General features: G+C 39.3%; 1 protein-coding gene across 2 annotated transcripts in view; it reads right to left on the bottom strand.

The window, feature by feature from the left end:
* DISP1 (dispatched RND transporter family member 1) overlaps window positions 1-16,500 on the bottom strand; it is a 92,261-nt gene that overhangs the window by 59,335 nt on the left and 16,426 nt on the right. The window contains exon 1 of one of the 2 annotated variants that reach the window (XM_051615208.1): window positions 432-470. The exons of the other annotated variant lie outside the window; for it this stretch is intronic. Within the exon in view, the coding sequence (XP_051471168.1) occupies window positions 432-448 (17 nt within the window). The 5' untranslated portion in view covers window positions 449-470. Of the gene's footprint in view, window positions 1-431; window positions 471-16,500 lie in introns of those variants that run through there. 2 annotated transcript variants of the gene reach the window in all.

Below are 16,500 nucleotides of genomic sequence, written 5' to 3' on the forward strand. Positions count from 1 at the left end.
AAAGCAGCTTTAAAGAACAGCCAAGGTTAATTTGCATAGAAAGTAACAGTCTTAAAATGGGAAATGTGTACATATATATTACTAACAGTTCTGTATATATTATAGGCAACATCCAGACAACAGGCCACAGATACAAGTCTTTCAAAACAGTTAATGGCTGATACTCTCAGGAATCTTGCACTCTCCAACACAGACTGTACGATGTCAACTCTGGAGAGTGATGGCAAAATAGAACAGAAGGAGAAAACAAACTTCCAAAGAGGTGGCCCAGTTCTAGGCAGGATAATGCCACTCTGAAAGGCGCTGCATAAAGAGAAAAGTAATTTGAAACACAGCTCTGAGTTACTCTTCAAGAGAAACTGAAGAAAAAAAATAACTTCAAGCTAGATAAAAAAGAGAATATGTTCACAAGAAAACATGCAAATACTTACTGCACTTTTTCTTCCATCCATCACCACAAAACATGACACTTTATGGCCAGATTTTCTACAGTCTAAATTTTAATCAAGGCTTCAACTGCCACTAACAACTTGAAAAGATGTCATCTTCTGGCTCTGTATTAGCTACCTTGAACACAAAATGAGCTGATGACTGTAACAGAAGCTTTCCCAATACAGAGGAATTAAAATAATGAACTTTCCAGAGCCTGCACAAAGCAACCCTTTCCTTCCTCACCCAGCCAACAGTGTGACTCATGAGAAACAGCTGACTGCACGCAGAATGAAGTCTCTGCTGGGAAGCAGGCTCATGCGTTATATTTGATGTCCTTCAAGCAAGTGAAAAGCTTCATTGTAACATTCCAAACAGGTTTCCAGGAAGAGTGGCACACTGAAACAGGGGCTAAAGGAAGAGGAGTTGTCAGTTTTAACTCCAACAGAAAGAAAAACAGGAACACATTTCCTGGGGCTTTTTAAATTACACTCCAAGAGCAATTGTTACTAATAGCTGTTCCAAGCTGTAAAAACTGCAACCTCCAAGGGCAAAACTCAAAGAAACCCTATGATCTCCCCCAGATTATTCAGTATTAATAAAATCACTTGGGGGCAAGCCTTGAGGTTATCAGAAATCTCTCGTCACATGCCCACAATACACTTTTGCAGCATTTTGTTTACAACTCTTTAATGAACTGCAGCACTGAAGCAGAAATCCTCTTGCTTGCTAGTAGGTCATGCTGGAATATAATTTGGGTATCTACATATTTTGCATTTCCAACAGCAAAATTAGGAAAAAATGAAGCAGTTAAATGTTTAGCTGTTTTTCAGAACACTCCTTTAAAGTATCTTTATAAAAGTGTATTCACCACAGAAGAAATGCCAGTACGTGTATACCAATATTATTACTGATAATAGAAGCAATTTTTTTAACTATTCATGACATAAAAAACACATTGTCTTAAAGTACCATAGAAAGTGTCCAATTTTAAAATATTTTTTAAAGCAATAGTCTCAGGCAGGTAGAAAAAATCCAAACAACAACAGTTACATAGATGAATAGAGCACTGCTGATTCGACATAAGAAAAATCTTAAATATTGAGGGAACTGAATGGGGCTATGCTGCAGACTCTTGTGAAGGAAGGAATTAGTGTTTAACTACAGGCCTGTTCTCACTATATTTAGGCAATTAGAGGGTTTTAGTCCAACTACTGCCACCATTTGCACATGATCACTTTCATATCCCAGAGCCTGGTTCCACAACATTCCCCACATTAGTGCCTGTACAGAACAAAATAGACACAAAGTTAGTAATCACCTTTCAGCATTCAAAATGTGGCTTGCTGGCCAGAAGCTCAGACATCCACTGGGAATCTGTGATTGGAGGTCAGCAGGAAACAAACCAGAACTGGTAAGCCAAAACTGACCAAATACAGGACAAGAGTAAGTTGGAACTAGGTAGAGATTCAGATCAGACAAAAACTAAAACAACACATGACAAAGCAGGACCTCCACCTGCCCTTACCATGAAGGTCTCAGTCAAATATCCAGCATTGCTGGAAATGCTGTGCATTTGAAAGTAAATCCTTTCTTTTGACATTTTGAATTAAAAGATTTGCAGAGGGTGAACTGACCTAGGAACCAAAGTAATATTACAAGAAAGCAGTGAGGCTGAACATCATCAAGTTTGAACCCAAGGATCTGGCCAAGATATGGGCTGGGAGTAATGTTTAAAAACCTCCTTACCTCCTTTAAAGGAAAAAACCAAAAGAGGTAAAAATCCCCAAAGCAGCCTGTCCCAGGTAAAAAGCTGAACTTAGTTATCAATTTGAGAAAAATCACATTATTTGTGGAAGGATTTTGCTGGTTCAATCAGTACCATCATTGGCCAGTATTAAGATCATCAGGCATTCACTGCCACAGAATCACAAAACTGCAGAACACTAAGGGTTGGAAGGGACCTCTGGAGATCGAGTTCAAACCCCCTGCCAGAGCAGGGCCCACAATAGAATCTAGGGCAGGTCACTCAGGAACGCATCCAGACAGTTCTTGAAAGCCTCCAGAGAAGGAGACTCCACAATCTCTCTGGGCAGCGTGTTCCAGTGCTCTGTAACGCTCACAGTAAACAAACTCTCTCATGTTGAGGTCAAACTTCCTGTGCTCTAGCTCACATCCACTGCCCCTCATCCTATCACACGGCATTACTGAAAAGAGATTGACCACTCCTTCTTGACACCCACCCTTCAGATATTTATATACATTAATAAGATCCTCTCTCAGTCTTCTCTAGACTAAACAGCCCCAGTCCCTTAATCATCCTCATAGTCCCCCATCGGACCCTCCCAAGTAAATCCCTGTCCCTCTTGAACTGTGGAGCCCATGTGGTCTCACTAGGGCAGAGTAGAGGAGGAGGAGGAGAATCTCACTCAACCTGCTGGACACACTTGTCTTCATGCACCCCTGGATACCATTGGACTTCTAGGCCACATGGATGCCCCATGTATAACTTGTCCACCAGGACTCCAGGGCCTTCTCCACAGAGCTGCTTTCTAGCAGGTTGACTCCTAACCTGTACTGGTGCATGTTGTTACTCCTCCCCACGTGCAGGACTCTACATTTATTTGTGTTGAACCCCATTAGGTTCCTCTTTGCCCAGCTCTCCTGTCTGTCCAAACCTCACTGAATGGCCCCACAGCCTTCCTATGAATCAGCCAATCTTCCCAGATTTGTATCATCAGCAAACTTGCCGAGGATATACTCTGTCCCCTCATCCAGGTCATTGATGAAGATGTTGAACAAGACTGGACCCAGCACTGATTCTGGGGAACTCCACTAGTTACAGGTCTCCAGCTGGACTCTTCACCACTGATCACCACTCTTTGGGCTCTACTGTTTAGCCAGTTCTCAGTCCATCTCCCTGTCCATTCTTCTACCCCACACTTCCTGATCTTGCTCATGCGGATGTTCTGGAAGACAGTGTCAAAAGCCTTGCTAAGGTCAAGGTAGACTACATCCACTGGTCTCCCTGCATCCACCTGTTCAGCCACACCATGATAAAAGGCTATTAGGTTAGTCAAACATGACTTCCCCTTGGTAAATCCATGCTGGCTACTCCTGATAACCTTCCTCTCTCCCACGTGCTTATAGATTACCTCCAGAACGAGCTGCTCCATCTGTTTTCCAAGGATAGAGGTGAGGCTGACTGGTCTGTAGTTTCCTGGATCATTCTTCTTGCCCTTTTTGAAGACTGGAGTGACACTGGCTTTCCTCCAGTCTTCAGGCACCTCTCCTGTTTGCCATGATCTTTCTAAAATGATGGAGAGTGGTAAAGCAACATCATCAGCCATCTCTCTCAACACTCATGGATGCATCCCATCAGGACCCATGGATTTGTATATATTCAGTTTATCCAACTGATCTCTAACCCAGTTCTCTTTGACCAGACTTCCTTCCTTCAAGCCTTATCTCTTACATCCAGCGTCTGGGATTCATGAGGGCTGGTCTTTAAAGACTGAAGCACAGAAGGTTATTATACCATGCTTCCCTTCCTTCCTACATCCCAGGCAATCCAAAATGGATTCCATGCAAGCAGAAACATTAGAGTATTTAGCTGTTTTACATTAAAAATGACAGGCAGAACAAATCCAGCATACCAAGAGACAGAGGTAGCACAGAGATACATGCAAATACACCTAATCTCCAAAATGGAAAGCTAAGTCTGAATATGGAGCAAAGTTGTATCTCTCAACTGCTGTACATGGAAGTTCACCGTTCTACGAAAAGTTAGCATGACAAGCACCTTGACCATATCAGTCTGCAAACCTGTGCATGCTTACTGTGCACTAGAAATAGCCTTAAAACACTAAGACCTCTAAATCATAAGCCTTACTGTACGACATGCAGTTTTAAGACATTTTGTGACACTGCCACTGTCTGCTGTCTAGGCACTGTTGATTCACTGTTTGTGTGCATGTGTTGAAATGGCTGCTGTCGCATGCAACATTCTGCATACAAGTTCAGCATCTTGTTTGTGTTAGCATGAACTTTGCCCACTCTTGACTGATTATGCTTTTTGCACAGGAAAAGCTTAAGATGAGTTTTAGAAATTCCTTTGTCAGGGCAGATTCTTCCTCCCTTTCCCCCTCACACCGGGGGGGAAGGAAGAGAAACAAAATTTTTAATTAACTCTCAGAATAACACAGAAGTATGAGTGCATATAAATTTGTTAAGTCAAATTACCAATTATCTACACATTTTGTCTCCAAAAATGTAAAAACAAAGGATATCTGTGATTTCCACACAACCCAGCTAGGCTAGCTGCGTGTCCTGTATTGGATGGTTTTCAGCACACACCTAAGAGAAGATCTTGTCCCCATTCTCCTACTTGTAACATGTTCTCTCTATTATCAATAGCATGAACTGAACTCGTGACCTGAACAGGCTGGCAGAAGCAAAATTTGCCTGCCTGCTGAACATTGCTACTATGTTCACCTACCTTCAACTTTCTACATCTTGTAGAAAAGATTGCATCAGGACTAACAGTAGTAAAACACGTGTGGGATCCCCAAACTACTGGGACAGATGTACAGTGGCTGGTGACACTGACTGCAGTGGGGATGAAGCTGCAAGTCATGTAGGTTATGAAAGAAAACTACTGTCTTGGAGAAGTCATTTAAAAGCAACAGATGCAACAATAACTTCCATTACCTAGAAACAGCACAGATTTTCTCTGAATGCAGGAAAGTTAAAGCATGTAGTCATTGCATTAAGATACTTTGTTGATTATTCACCTCAGATCAGTCATATCACTGGAGTTTCAACAGGAAAGTCCCACTTTCTTTTGCTATTTTTGAGCCAAACATAGAGCTACAAGTAACTTTACCCTCTGTCATCCAGGGAGTCAACTAGTAGTAGCCTATTATCTTTTGATTCCTTAAAATTTTTCTGCAAATGCTTCTATCAAAACAGGTTGACACAGACTCTTTCCTTTTGTGCTGCTTCACTGATAACCCATTCTTCTACTTTGTTTAGCACTATTAAAATCTAACCTCTCCTTTTCCTAGATGATGACTTCTTGTCAGAACTATGTTTAACTTCGTACTTTTAGACCAAGATGCAACTTTTACATAACAGGATCAGTAGGTACATAATTACATCCCCCTTCTTTCTAAAAGGTAATTGATATGGATTTATTTTTACCTACAGCATCTTTAAGCAAAAATTTTCAAGTCTCAAAAAAAGTTAATTGAAAGAGGACAGCACCTACTCTCTGTATGTTAGGATAACGCAGTGGACTAATGGATAAAGCATCAGCCCCCAGGGCTAGGGACTGTGGGTCCAAGTCCCATCTGGTTCACACCACACACATTTTAGTCACATCATTGAAGACGCAGAAGGCAAAAGGCACTGTAGGCATTTGAAACCATTTAAAGAATTTGAAAGTGCCTAAGTCCATGGGACCTGAGAGAACTGGCAGGTAAAGTTGTAAAGCTGCTTTCCATCATCTTAGTTGGTGATGCAGACAGTGGAATCAAGTGCACCCCTGGCAAGTTTGCTGACAACGCCAAGCTGTGTGGTATGGTCAACATGCTGGAGGGATGCAATGCCATGCAGAGAGACCCTGACAGGCTTCAGAGGTGGGGCCATGCCAACCTAATGAAGTTCAAGAAGGCAAAGTGCAAGGTCCTGAACCTGGGTCAGGTCAATCCTAAGTACAATTACAGGAGGGATGGAGAATGGATTGAGAACAGCCCTGAGGAAAAGGACTTGGGGTGTTGGTTGACAAGAAGCTCAGCATGAGCTGGCAATGTGCACTTGTAGCCTAGAAAGCCAACCATGTCCTGCGCTGCATCAAAAGAAGCATGGCCAGCAGGGCCACAGAGGTGATTCTGCCCCTCTAGTCCAGTCTTGTGAGACCCCATCTGGAGTACTGTGTCCAACTCTGAAGCCCCCAACATAAGGACATGGAGCCCCTGGAGAAAGACCAGAGGAGTGCCACAGAGATGATCAGAGGGCTGGAGCACCACTCATATTAAGACAGGCTGAGAGAGCTGGGATTGTTCAGCCTGGAAAAGAAAAGGCTCTACGGAGACCTCAGAGCAGCCTTCCAGTACCTGAAGGGACTACAGGAAAGCTGGGGACAGGCTTTTCACAAGGGCATGTAATGATAGGATGAGAGGGAATGGCTTTAAACTGGAAGAGGGTGGATTTAGGTTAGACATTAGGAAGGAATTCTTTACTGAGAGGATGGTGAAACACTGGAACAGGTTGTCCAGGGAAGTTGTGGATGTGCCCTTCCCTGAAGTGTTCAAGGCCAGGCTGGATTGGGCTTTGAGCAACTTGGTCTAGTGGGAGGTGTCCCTGCCCATGTAGGAGGGGTGGAAGTCTATGATCTTTAAGGTACCTTACTCAGTAATCAAAAGACAATCAAATCTGTATGATTTAAATAATCAGAAGGTAAATATTTGCCTGCTAGCTGATGGCAGATTTCTAATACTCTTAAAACTTGATTTATGTCAGAAGCATGATCTCATGCTTACGTGTTCTTTGCTTGAGGTGGAAAATTAACTACTACAAACTATTTGTGTCCATTTGCCAAGATCACATATCTGCAATGGATACTTAAGAGAACTAGATCAGAACAAAGTTTCTTAGTATCAGAGTAACATGCCAACTAACACTTTCTAAACATTTTTCTATGAAATGAAATTTTTCTTAAAAATACAATAGTTGTAGTTGGACTGAAAATGAAAAAGAGTCTGAACCAATTAGTGTCACAAGGGCAGGAAGGAATCTCAGTGTAAATTTCTAAGTGGAGCTCTGCTCGGAATTTCAACAAGGTAATTAGTTATAGACCACTTCAAAGCGGGACGTGTCTGTACTGGAAAATACAGTATTGAAGAAAGGCAAAGTCAGTACTTCAAACAACATTTAAATAAAATACAAATTTTTAAAAATCCCTACAAGAAATGTAATAACAACAGACTGACAGAATATTTAAGTAGGCCTGATTTTCATTTTTTCAGTTAACATTATTTATGCCCACATACAAATATTTATTTCCAAGCAGCAGAACGTAGCCGTTGGCTCCAAATACCTTAAGGTAATTAGAATAGTTTTAAACATTAGTCATGCCATAATTCCTAATCTTTCTGTGAAGACTGCAGGGTACTGCAAATCCAGTTTGTCTTCTCTCTAGCTGACCTTAGATAATTCTGCACATTAACTCATTCTGTTTGAATTATGCAGTGTGTCTGATGTCCCTCCTCCAACTCACATCACAGATGATACTTCTTATGTTGATTTATCATGTGTACCAACACCTCAGCTGCTTTCTTCTGCCTGATAATTTTCTACCTTCAAATACCAAGATTTTGGAGACAAAGAGAAAACATTTCTCCATGCTATTCATATATTGCATTGCTTGGATCACCGTGAGTATTGATTGTTCCTAATAAACTCTTCCTTCATGGTCACCAGCTCCCTCAAATGATTTCCAAATCACAACTCCTCTCCAAAAAAGCTGAGTTGTCAATATATTAACTTTATCCAGTTTGTAAGTCCAGCTTCTGCATCAGAAACCATTCCTTCCCTTCAGCCCGCAAACACAGGTAAAGCAAGTTTTTAAGCCACAGTACTGGAGAAAAGAATTGGCTGCTGAACTTCAAGTTAGCTGATACTGCAAAACAGCGGCTCACAGAAGCAGTAGGACAATGGACCATTATTTTGGCAATAAGAACTTACAGCTATAAGATCCAGATTTTTTTAGACAGACAAGGGGAAATTAATTTGTCTTTATACCAAAATAGACTTCTTACTCTTCCACTTGCTGTTTTATTTGTTGGGGTATTTTTTAAACAAACCAATCTGCAATTCTGAATTTATGATTACTATATACCAATGCCCAAACAGACAGATCTGCATTGAAAATACATTTTACGCACTGAGACGCACAGAGTCAGTGAATTGAAACTTGGCCTGAGATGACATCAGCCTGTTGCAAATAAATTCTAGGTGTGCTGTCAGAACTGGGAGAGCAAACCAAAAAGTCCTGGCTCCCTCTCAGAAGACCTACACAGAAGGCAGTATTCCACTTCAGGATGTAATACATAGAAAGGAAAATAATATAGCTGCCTTTTACAAAATAAAGTAATTTTGATAGATGACCAATGTCTTCCAATGACTGCAACAAGATTCAGGATGGTTTTTTTGGTTTTGTTTGTTTTAGAATACAAACATATACACTATTTTTCAGTCATATTTTGTTCAACAAGCTTCAAAAAAATGTGCCTTTTTCTGCGGATTTGCAAACTAAGAACATACGCTAGCCTTATGCACACCACAGTAAAAAAAGAATGCTGCCTTTTCAGCTGAACATCTCTTCCTGCACATGTACACAGATGGAAGCAGCTGTTGCCACTAAATACCTCAGAGCTGAAATGCATTAGAGAAATTCTGTTCCATTCCCCAGACTGATTGCAGCCTTACACACTGCAGCAAAGCTGGATGGGATAGAAAATAGTGAAAATGGTTTGTCAACCCCCCCTGAGCCCGTAACAAGCTATAAAAAGACACTTATACAGCTTTGAGAAATTAAGACTAATACAAATATCACCATCTCCTGTAGTTAAGCTACGCAACAACACTCCAAGTGCACACTTTCATTTTAAAGCACAGCATGAGCAAAATGCAGGGCTCTTGCACTAAATCATGAAAACATGTAATTTGCCCCTCAAGTCACTGTAAGAGTAGGTAAAAAAAGAATACATTGTGTCTGCAACAGTGGCTTACACTAAAAAAATGAGGTGGTGTAAGGATGAGGTAATGGAAAGAGGGAAAGCAGTTTATCACTCTACTCTTTCCACTTGGCCTCTGAGCACTCAAGAACAGCAGAGGACTATGTTCCTACTCATGACCTTTTGTTGAAAAAGTGCAGTACACACTCTCAGAAAAGTAACAGAAAAGTCAGGGTGGAGGCATAAATCTGGCATTCCAGCACTCCCACTCCAAAACTTCAAGGCAGACCAATTGGTGTATCACTGCTGAGTTGCTCTACTTTCCATGAACTAAGAATGCTTAATAAATTTTTAACTTAAATCTCTGCTAATGTCTCAGGTTAGTCATGTTAAAAATTTGTTTCTCTAATGTCTTTGATGGCAGCAGTGGACTGTTGAAAGTGAATGCTTCATAGGAAAGAAAATTAAGAATGTCCTTGCTCCAGAAGATGGCCAGAAGTCCGTTTCATTGAGGATTTGAGAGATGGGTTCATTTTCTTTGCGTGTTTTTAGGCCAGCGTACAACTTATAGTAAGAAAAACTGCATGTAAATTGGTACAGAAATTACATACACCTCTCCAACATTTATCAAGTTCCAAGAAATCATTAGCCATGGTACTGAAACATACTTATTTACAGATTAGAAAAGGTGTTACTGCTTTCTGAGGAGCATAAAGTCATTTCTCTTGCAGAAACTAGCTACAGTATTATACACTGATGTACATACAACTGTAGGTATTTCTATTTCTGTGACTGAAATATAGGAATGATTGTGCTGAATCAATCCACAAGATAATGGATTTCTCAGTCTTAAAAAATGACAACATACTTGATCCTTCAGAGAAAAGTTTGACTGCCACAGTATGGGCAGTACAGAACCTAGAAGTTCTGTAAACCATAAGTGCATAATAATGGAAGTTTTTTTACTGTTTGATTGAAGTTTCACATTTGGAATCCGTGATAAATTTTTAAGATAAGTTTCAGATATGGCAGAGGCCTTATGTCTGCAACATTAAATCTGCAACCATATAGCCAAATTTTCTGATTTCCAAACACACCGTGCCTCTAATAATCCATCTGTGGTTAGTGCCGGACAACCTTTTCCCTGTCATAATACTGCTTTGCAATGACCAAAACTCCCATGGCGTATAGGAAGAACACACACTAATGGGTACAGTCAGCTTCTCTGGACAACCTGTTCCAGTGTTCAATTATCTTCACAGTAAAAAGCCTTTTTTCCTTAAGTTTAAACGGAATTCATTGTATTTAATTGGTGCCCATTGCCTCTTGTCCTTTCACTGGACTGGGATGCAAACAGCAAGAGAGCCACAAATGAAAATTGCTACTCAGAAAAACCTGCCCAAGCACAGAAAGCTGTCAGATCAGCAAGACAAGATTTCTGATTTGTAGATACTATTGTACTGCTTTGCTTGGAAATGTAGAAGGTAAATATTTCTAGCCTGCTATTTAGCCACTGTCCCTTTAACATTAACTGGATGTGAACATGGGAAACAGGAAAGCACATACATATAAGTTTTACTTGCAAGTTTATTCCATGTTGTCATCTAAAAAACCTATACGCTTTCCATTTCTATAGAGAAACTGTGCCAGTGCCTTCACCCAGAGAGCTGTTAATTCCTTTTGTCAAATGAAAAAATGTTTAATTCTAAATTTTAAATGACTATTCCTATAATTATCTCCAGGCATCACTCCATCACTTAAGCAACAAGGTAAACAGAACAAGGAAAACACCCAACTCAACAAATCCATGAATCACAAAGAAATTGTTTTGCTTCCAAGGACGTGATCAATGTTTAAGTCAGGCACTGATACAATCTTAAAGGCACACCATCCTCTACTGCAGGACCTCATCCTCCACAGCTTCTGCTCAACTTCCATCCCACCCACAAAGGTACATGGACATTCATTAAGTTTTCGTTTCCACAGTAGAATGTATTTATCTTTTCACTATATTTTAACTCATTTAATTGTTCTGCCTTCATTGTAACAGAGTCATTACCTGGTCAGATATGACAATCATTAAAGAAAAATAATCAAAATAATTAAAAGATTCTGTGCAAAAAAATCTCATTTACTTCATTGCCTTTTAAATCTAATTCATTAAACTCTTCTACTTCCTGTTCTTTAGAAATACTAATGGCTAATTTAATCAGAGTTAACCACTATACTGGTAAAATGCATCTTTAATGCAACTGCAACCTGAGACCTCTTCATCATCGATTGATTCCTCAGGTTCTTCTATTAAAGGAAAGTTCTTGCCAGTGTTGCAGCATCTTTCTCTAAGCCTCTGTTTTTTTTCTTCCCTGTTAGAATCAAAAACTGATACCTAATCACAGAATTTCCATTTAACATCCATCTCAACTCTACCTAGTAATGCAACACTCTTGTCATTCTGACTCTAATACTTACCCAGAAGATGAGAAGGAAAAAAACCCTATCTAAATCAAAAGACATTGAAGTTACAGAAATACTTTACATTGCAAAGGAGTGCACCATACAAAAAACTATATGCAGAATAACTGCACAGAGAAGTTTGTCAGAATTGGGAATTTCTATCTTCATTGTCTCAAAGAGTTAATAAGTCTCACACATGCATGAGACTTGCATGTTATATTCCTGCCTTATATTGTTTCCTCCTCAGGTGCCTGAGTCTCATGCTTTTGCATACATCATCTTCATTGTCTTCCACACATCTCATGTACTACGAGCAAGATGAAGCCACCAAGCGTTTGGCATATGGAAATCATAAAGCAGGAGAAAAAGAGCAAAGCCTTATTACAACCAGATGATGTTGCTCTTTCTGGAGCTCCATGCTCAGGAGTCTCATTAGAAAGAAAATTGTTCCTGGTTGCAGCCTAACAGTGAAGCAAAATACAACACAAGTAAAGCAAGTTGCCCTCTCATGACAAGACAACATTCAATAAAAACCTCAATTTGGCACCTTGATATCTTTTGAAATCAAACAGCCTTTAGAATTCACTGCGACAATGCTAAACATGTAATACAGCAAGATTTCAGTGCACTACAAATTTTTATGGTTGACAAGAACATTTAGCTGCTCATACTATTAATGCCAATGGAAAGGCTATTGGAAAAGAGACAAAAATCTGCTGCTTAAGATGTTAAGCTTTTCTTGTCTCTGGTTCAAACCGTAACAAATAACTTCATCCTCTCTAAGGTGGTAAGATTCCTTACAATACTCCAGCTTCATTCCTGCCTCACCAGCCCTGGTGCTCTTCAGTTCCTGAATTGAGCTGCTTCTATTGGCAAAGATCACAGAAAACTATTCTCCCCTGGACATCCACACACTGGCTCCCCAGCTGGCAAGCCAAGCTGCCTCAAAGGTGGACCTGAGACATGACAGAAGTGGTGCAGAGGCAAGGCTATGTATGGCATTGGCTTAGCCAATTCAACCCCAGAACAGGAAGCATGTACGTGCTTGCTGAAACATCTCTCTTAATGCTGTCTGGGAGAATTACTTTAAGGTGCAAGTGTCTCTTCATTTATTCTAAAGGGATCCTGGATGACTAGCACTAACTAGGTCCTTCAACCATTTAAACAGCTAAAGTTGCCCACCATCAGCTCTCTCTTGAACTATTAAGCCAACACTGCCCCAGCAGACAGTTTCTACCAACTACCTACCACAGCACTTTCCATGCCTTAGGGTAGATCTGATGTTTCTTTTCATGTTAATAAGAGCACCAAGTTAATACTTACTTCCAGTCACTACTAAACCTGCCCTAGATTCTGTGCTGGTTCTGCTCTGGCAGGGGGGTTGGACTTGATCTCCAGAGGTCCCTTCCAACCCCGTAACATTCTGTGATTCTGTTTAGTAAGTCTCAACTAGATATTATCAAGAAATAAAGGTTTAAATTAATCTTTTAAAAATACTTTTAAAAAAACCTCTATTGACTACTAGAACAGATCTAGATATATAAAAATAAATCTGGCTGAAGTACTTTCAAAGCACAGAAAAAATTATATGAGTTTATAGCATTTAACTATCACAAAATGGTGTTATCTTCCTTACACTGGAATCTGACAAACTATGCAGTCCTTCAGTACTCAAATTTTTCTCATGCTTTGAACAACACACAACTAGTACTATCAAAAACCTTCAGCTCAGGCAAGGCATCTTCAGTTTAACAACAGCAGATAGTAAAAATATTTATCTCTAATTACAATCTTATGGTCAGATAACTATTACATGGCCTAGCAAAAAGAAGTTAAATAAATGTGAATATGGTATTTGACTTCTAACCTGTAGCTAATGGTACCAAGGTAAACATGCATTTGCATCTGTTACATCATTTCTATTTGCAGAACACAGAGGTGTAAGTACACGATCTTTTGAGCACTGCACAGATATAAGAAATAGGCCATTCCTTTAATTCAGTGTCAGAACTGCAGTTATTCCCTATAAGCTTTAGCAGATAAGACAATTCAGCTAGAACATCCCAACAGTGAAAACACAAAAGAAATACCCCAGAGACAGAATACCAGAGAAAAGAAAAAGGCATCCTGCCCTTCAGACGCTTCCCAGAAGAACAGCAAGTTCATAAAACTTCCATGATGTGCGCTGTGTTGTCTAAAAAGACAAAGGACCATTCTACCACTTTGGGTAATATTTATGTTGTAAAATGCTAAATTGCTGTTCAAAACTTACTAAAGGAAGTTACAGAATAATTAGAAAGCCAGTGGAAAAAAGTATATATTGTACACAGTGAAAAAAATTATGTTTTACACAAGATAGCATAAATGGAAATAACAGGACATGCAACAACATAATATTCACAAAAGATACAGTAACAATGTATTTACGTTCAAGTTGGCTATACACATTCTACATAAAAACATTATTCCTAAAAGGTCAAAATATAATATCCAGTCTAAACATACTGATTGCAAAATCAGGATTAAACTCTCAGGAGCCACCCTTTCAGCCACTCTCAGATTATTGCTTTGTGCCTATGACAGGTGGATTTCTGTAGGAACACTGTTTTCATCAGTTAGAGCTAAATCACTGTATAACTACCATTATACTGTGCAGACAAACCCATCAAAATCCACACCTGTTCAGTCAGACAATTCAATAATTCCACATGAGCACTTGTGGGGTTTTTCAGCAATTTCTAATAACCTAAATGAAGAAATCTGGTCTAATTGCCACCTAGCCCCAAAGCACCTACAAGGGAAAAAAAAAAACAAACCACACAATAGATACAGTAAAATCTAAGATTACTCTGGTGAACACCACCATTGGTGCTCTGTGTACCCAGGCCAAGCAGCAAGCACAAGAATCCAGTTTGGACACAAAAACTGTGGATATCCAGTTTCTGGATGCTTGATGCTTCCCTTTCAACAACTTTTTGCTTTGATGCTCCATTTCAACAACTTAAGCAGGTTTTCCATGAGACACTGTGACTATGGCATGATAAACAATAAGCCATTCTCATCTTACAGCACTTCAATAGTCTCTAGCTTCTCCCATGAATATAAAGCTATGGATTAATATTTTATTTGTCAAAGCCGAGTTCATTTGCTAATTTTAATCAGATTTTCTTGACATTCTCTCCCAAGACCAACTCAAATTTTTTTTCCAGAAGTATTTTTAAAATGAGATCTTGTAAGCAACATACAAGTTCATTCCCTTAGAAGCAGGATCCCATTTTGTGCAAGTTTAAGAGACAAAAACCCATCTAAAAATTGCACTGACTCCTAGGGTAGTTTTCTTTATTAGTACAAATAATAAAGTTCAAAATTGTATCTCATTTCAAATAACAAAAAGCACTGTAACAAAGCAGCAACCTGTAGTACAGCATGAATGTCACTGTCTCCTTTTAGCAGGTAACTTCACCAGTACAAATTTTACCTTAACTACTGCTTCTCCTTTCTCAAAGTTTTCTTGTTTCATAATATTCTGAAAACCCAACATCTTGCTTTGAAACAGCTTCAAAAAACTGGCCTATGGCCAACTTGCAACTGATACTACAGCTTAAATACCTTCCCAACAAAGTTGCACAAACTTCAAAATACTCTGGGATCACTCATTAAAGTGTTTTTGTTTGAGTTACAACACTAATGAAAACCAAATGCCCAAATTTATTTTAGCTAGTCTAATGGTCTAGGGATCTTGCTTATGAGAAAGGTCTAAATCAACCTTCATTTACCCAACTGAATAGATTAGTCAGTACCACATGATACAGAGATATGGATAATACTTTAAGAAGATTTAATTATAGGAGTGTTTCAGCCATAGATTTAATTAAGGAGGCCAAATTAATTGCCTCAATCTTATTTTTGTTCTTTGAAGTCTTCAATTACAGTGCACCCAAAACTGCACTTCTAGCTGCAAGTTTACAAGATTCAATTTGCAAGAAGATTTAAGACTTGAAACTACTGCTATGCTACAGGATAAGCTATTGCAAACTGGATGTTTTTACACAATAACAGATCCCATCTGGAGTTTAAGCCTTCCTAAAATATCTGTAAAAGTTTTCACTGTCTTGTGCAAGTGTATCTTTGAATTAATACATGTGCCACAGTCAGAGAACATAGGCATATGCTGGGTGGGAACTGTATAAATACTAAATGAAATTATTCCTACAAAGCTGTCTTTCAGCTACAAGTCATAACATTCTGCTCCTGGTTTAATCCATACCCTCTACAATTAAGCCAGTAAATTCTAGGCTGATTTGTACAGGCTTAGCAATCTATAATTAACTGATGTTTCAGCAACATTTTACCTCTAAATTTGTTTTAGAATGCTTTGTATCTACTTCTCCACAGCAAAGAATATCAAAGTTCTGCTAAAAGAAAATCAACATAGGCTGATACAAATATCTACTTTTTCAATGACAACATTGTTGATCATCATCTGTATCTCAAGATATTTAGAGCATGCACCACCTGTTTCCAACTAGCATTCAAACTGTTCAACTGCATGATTAATGACAGCTGCTAAAAAGTCTAAAATATCCGGGGGAAAAAAATTAACAGCAGCTATGTAGGTTTGAGGTGAGACAGTCTTTTTCTAAATATGACTCATTATAATATATACAATAATAACATCCCTTTGCGTTTCACAGTATTGTCTTCAAGACCACTATAGCCCAAAAGTTAACAGTTCCTTTGTCTGCAAGAATGCCAGAGTCAGTGTGTGACAACTGTTACAGGACAGGAGAGAGCAAGCCTTCTGTGCACTTCCAGACTTGTACATACTTAAGAAATCCCTAGCAGAGGGATTTCCAGCACTCATCCCTAACATGGACAT

This window comes from Apus apus, chromosome 3 (assembly GCF_020740795.1).
Source record: "Apus apus isolate bApuApu2 chromosome 3, bApuApu2.pri.cur, whole genome shotgun sequence".
Classification (NCBI taxonomy): Eukaryota; Metazoa; Chordata; class Aves; order Apodiformes; family Apodidae; genus Apus; species Apus apus.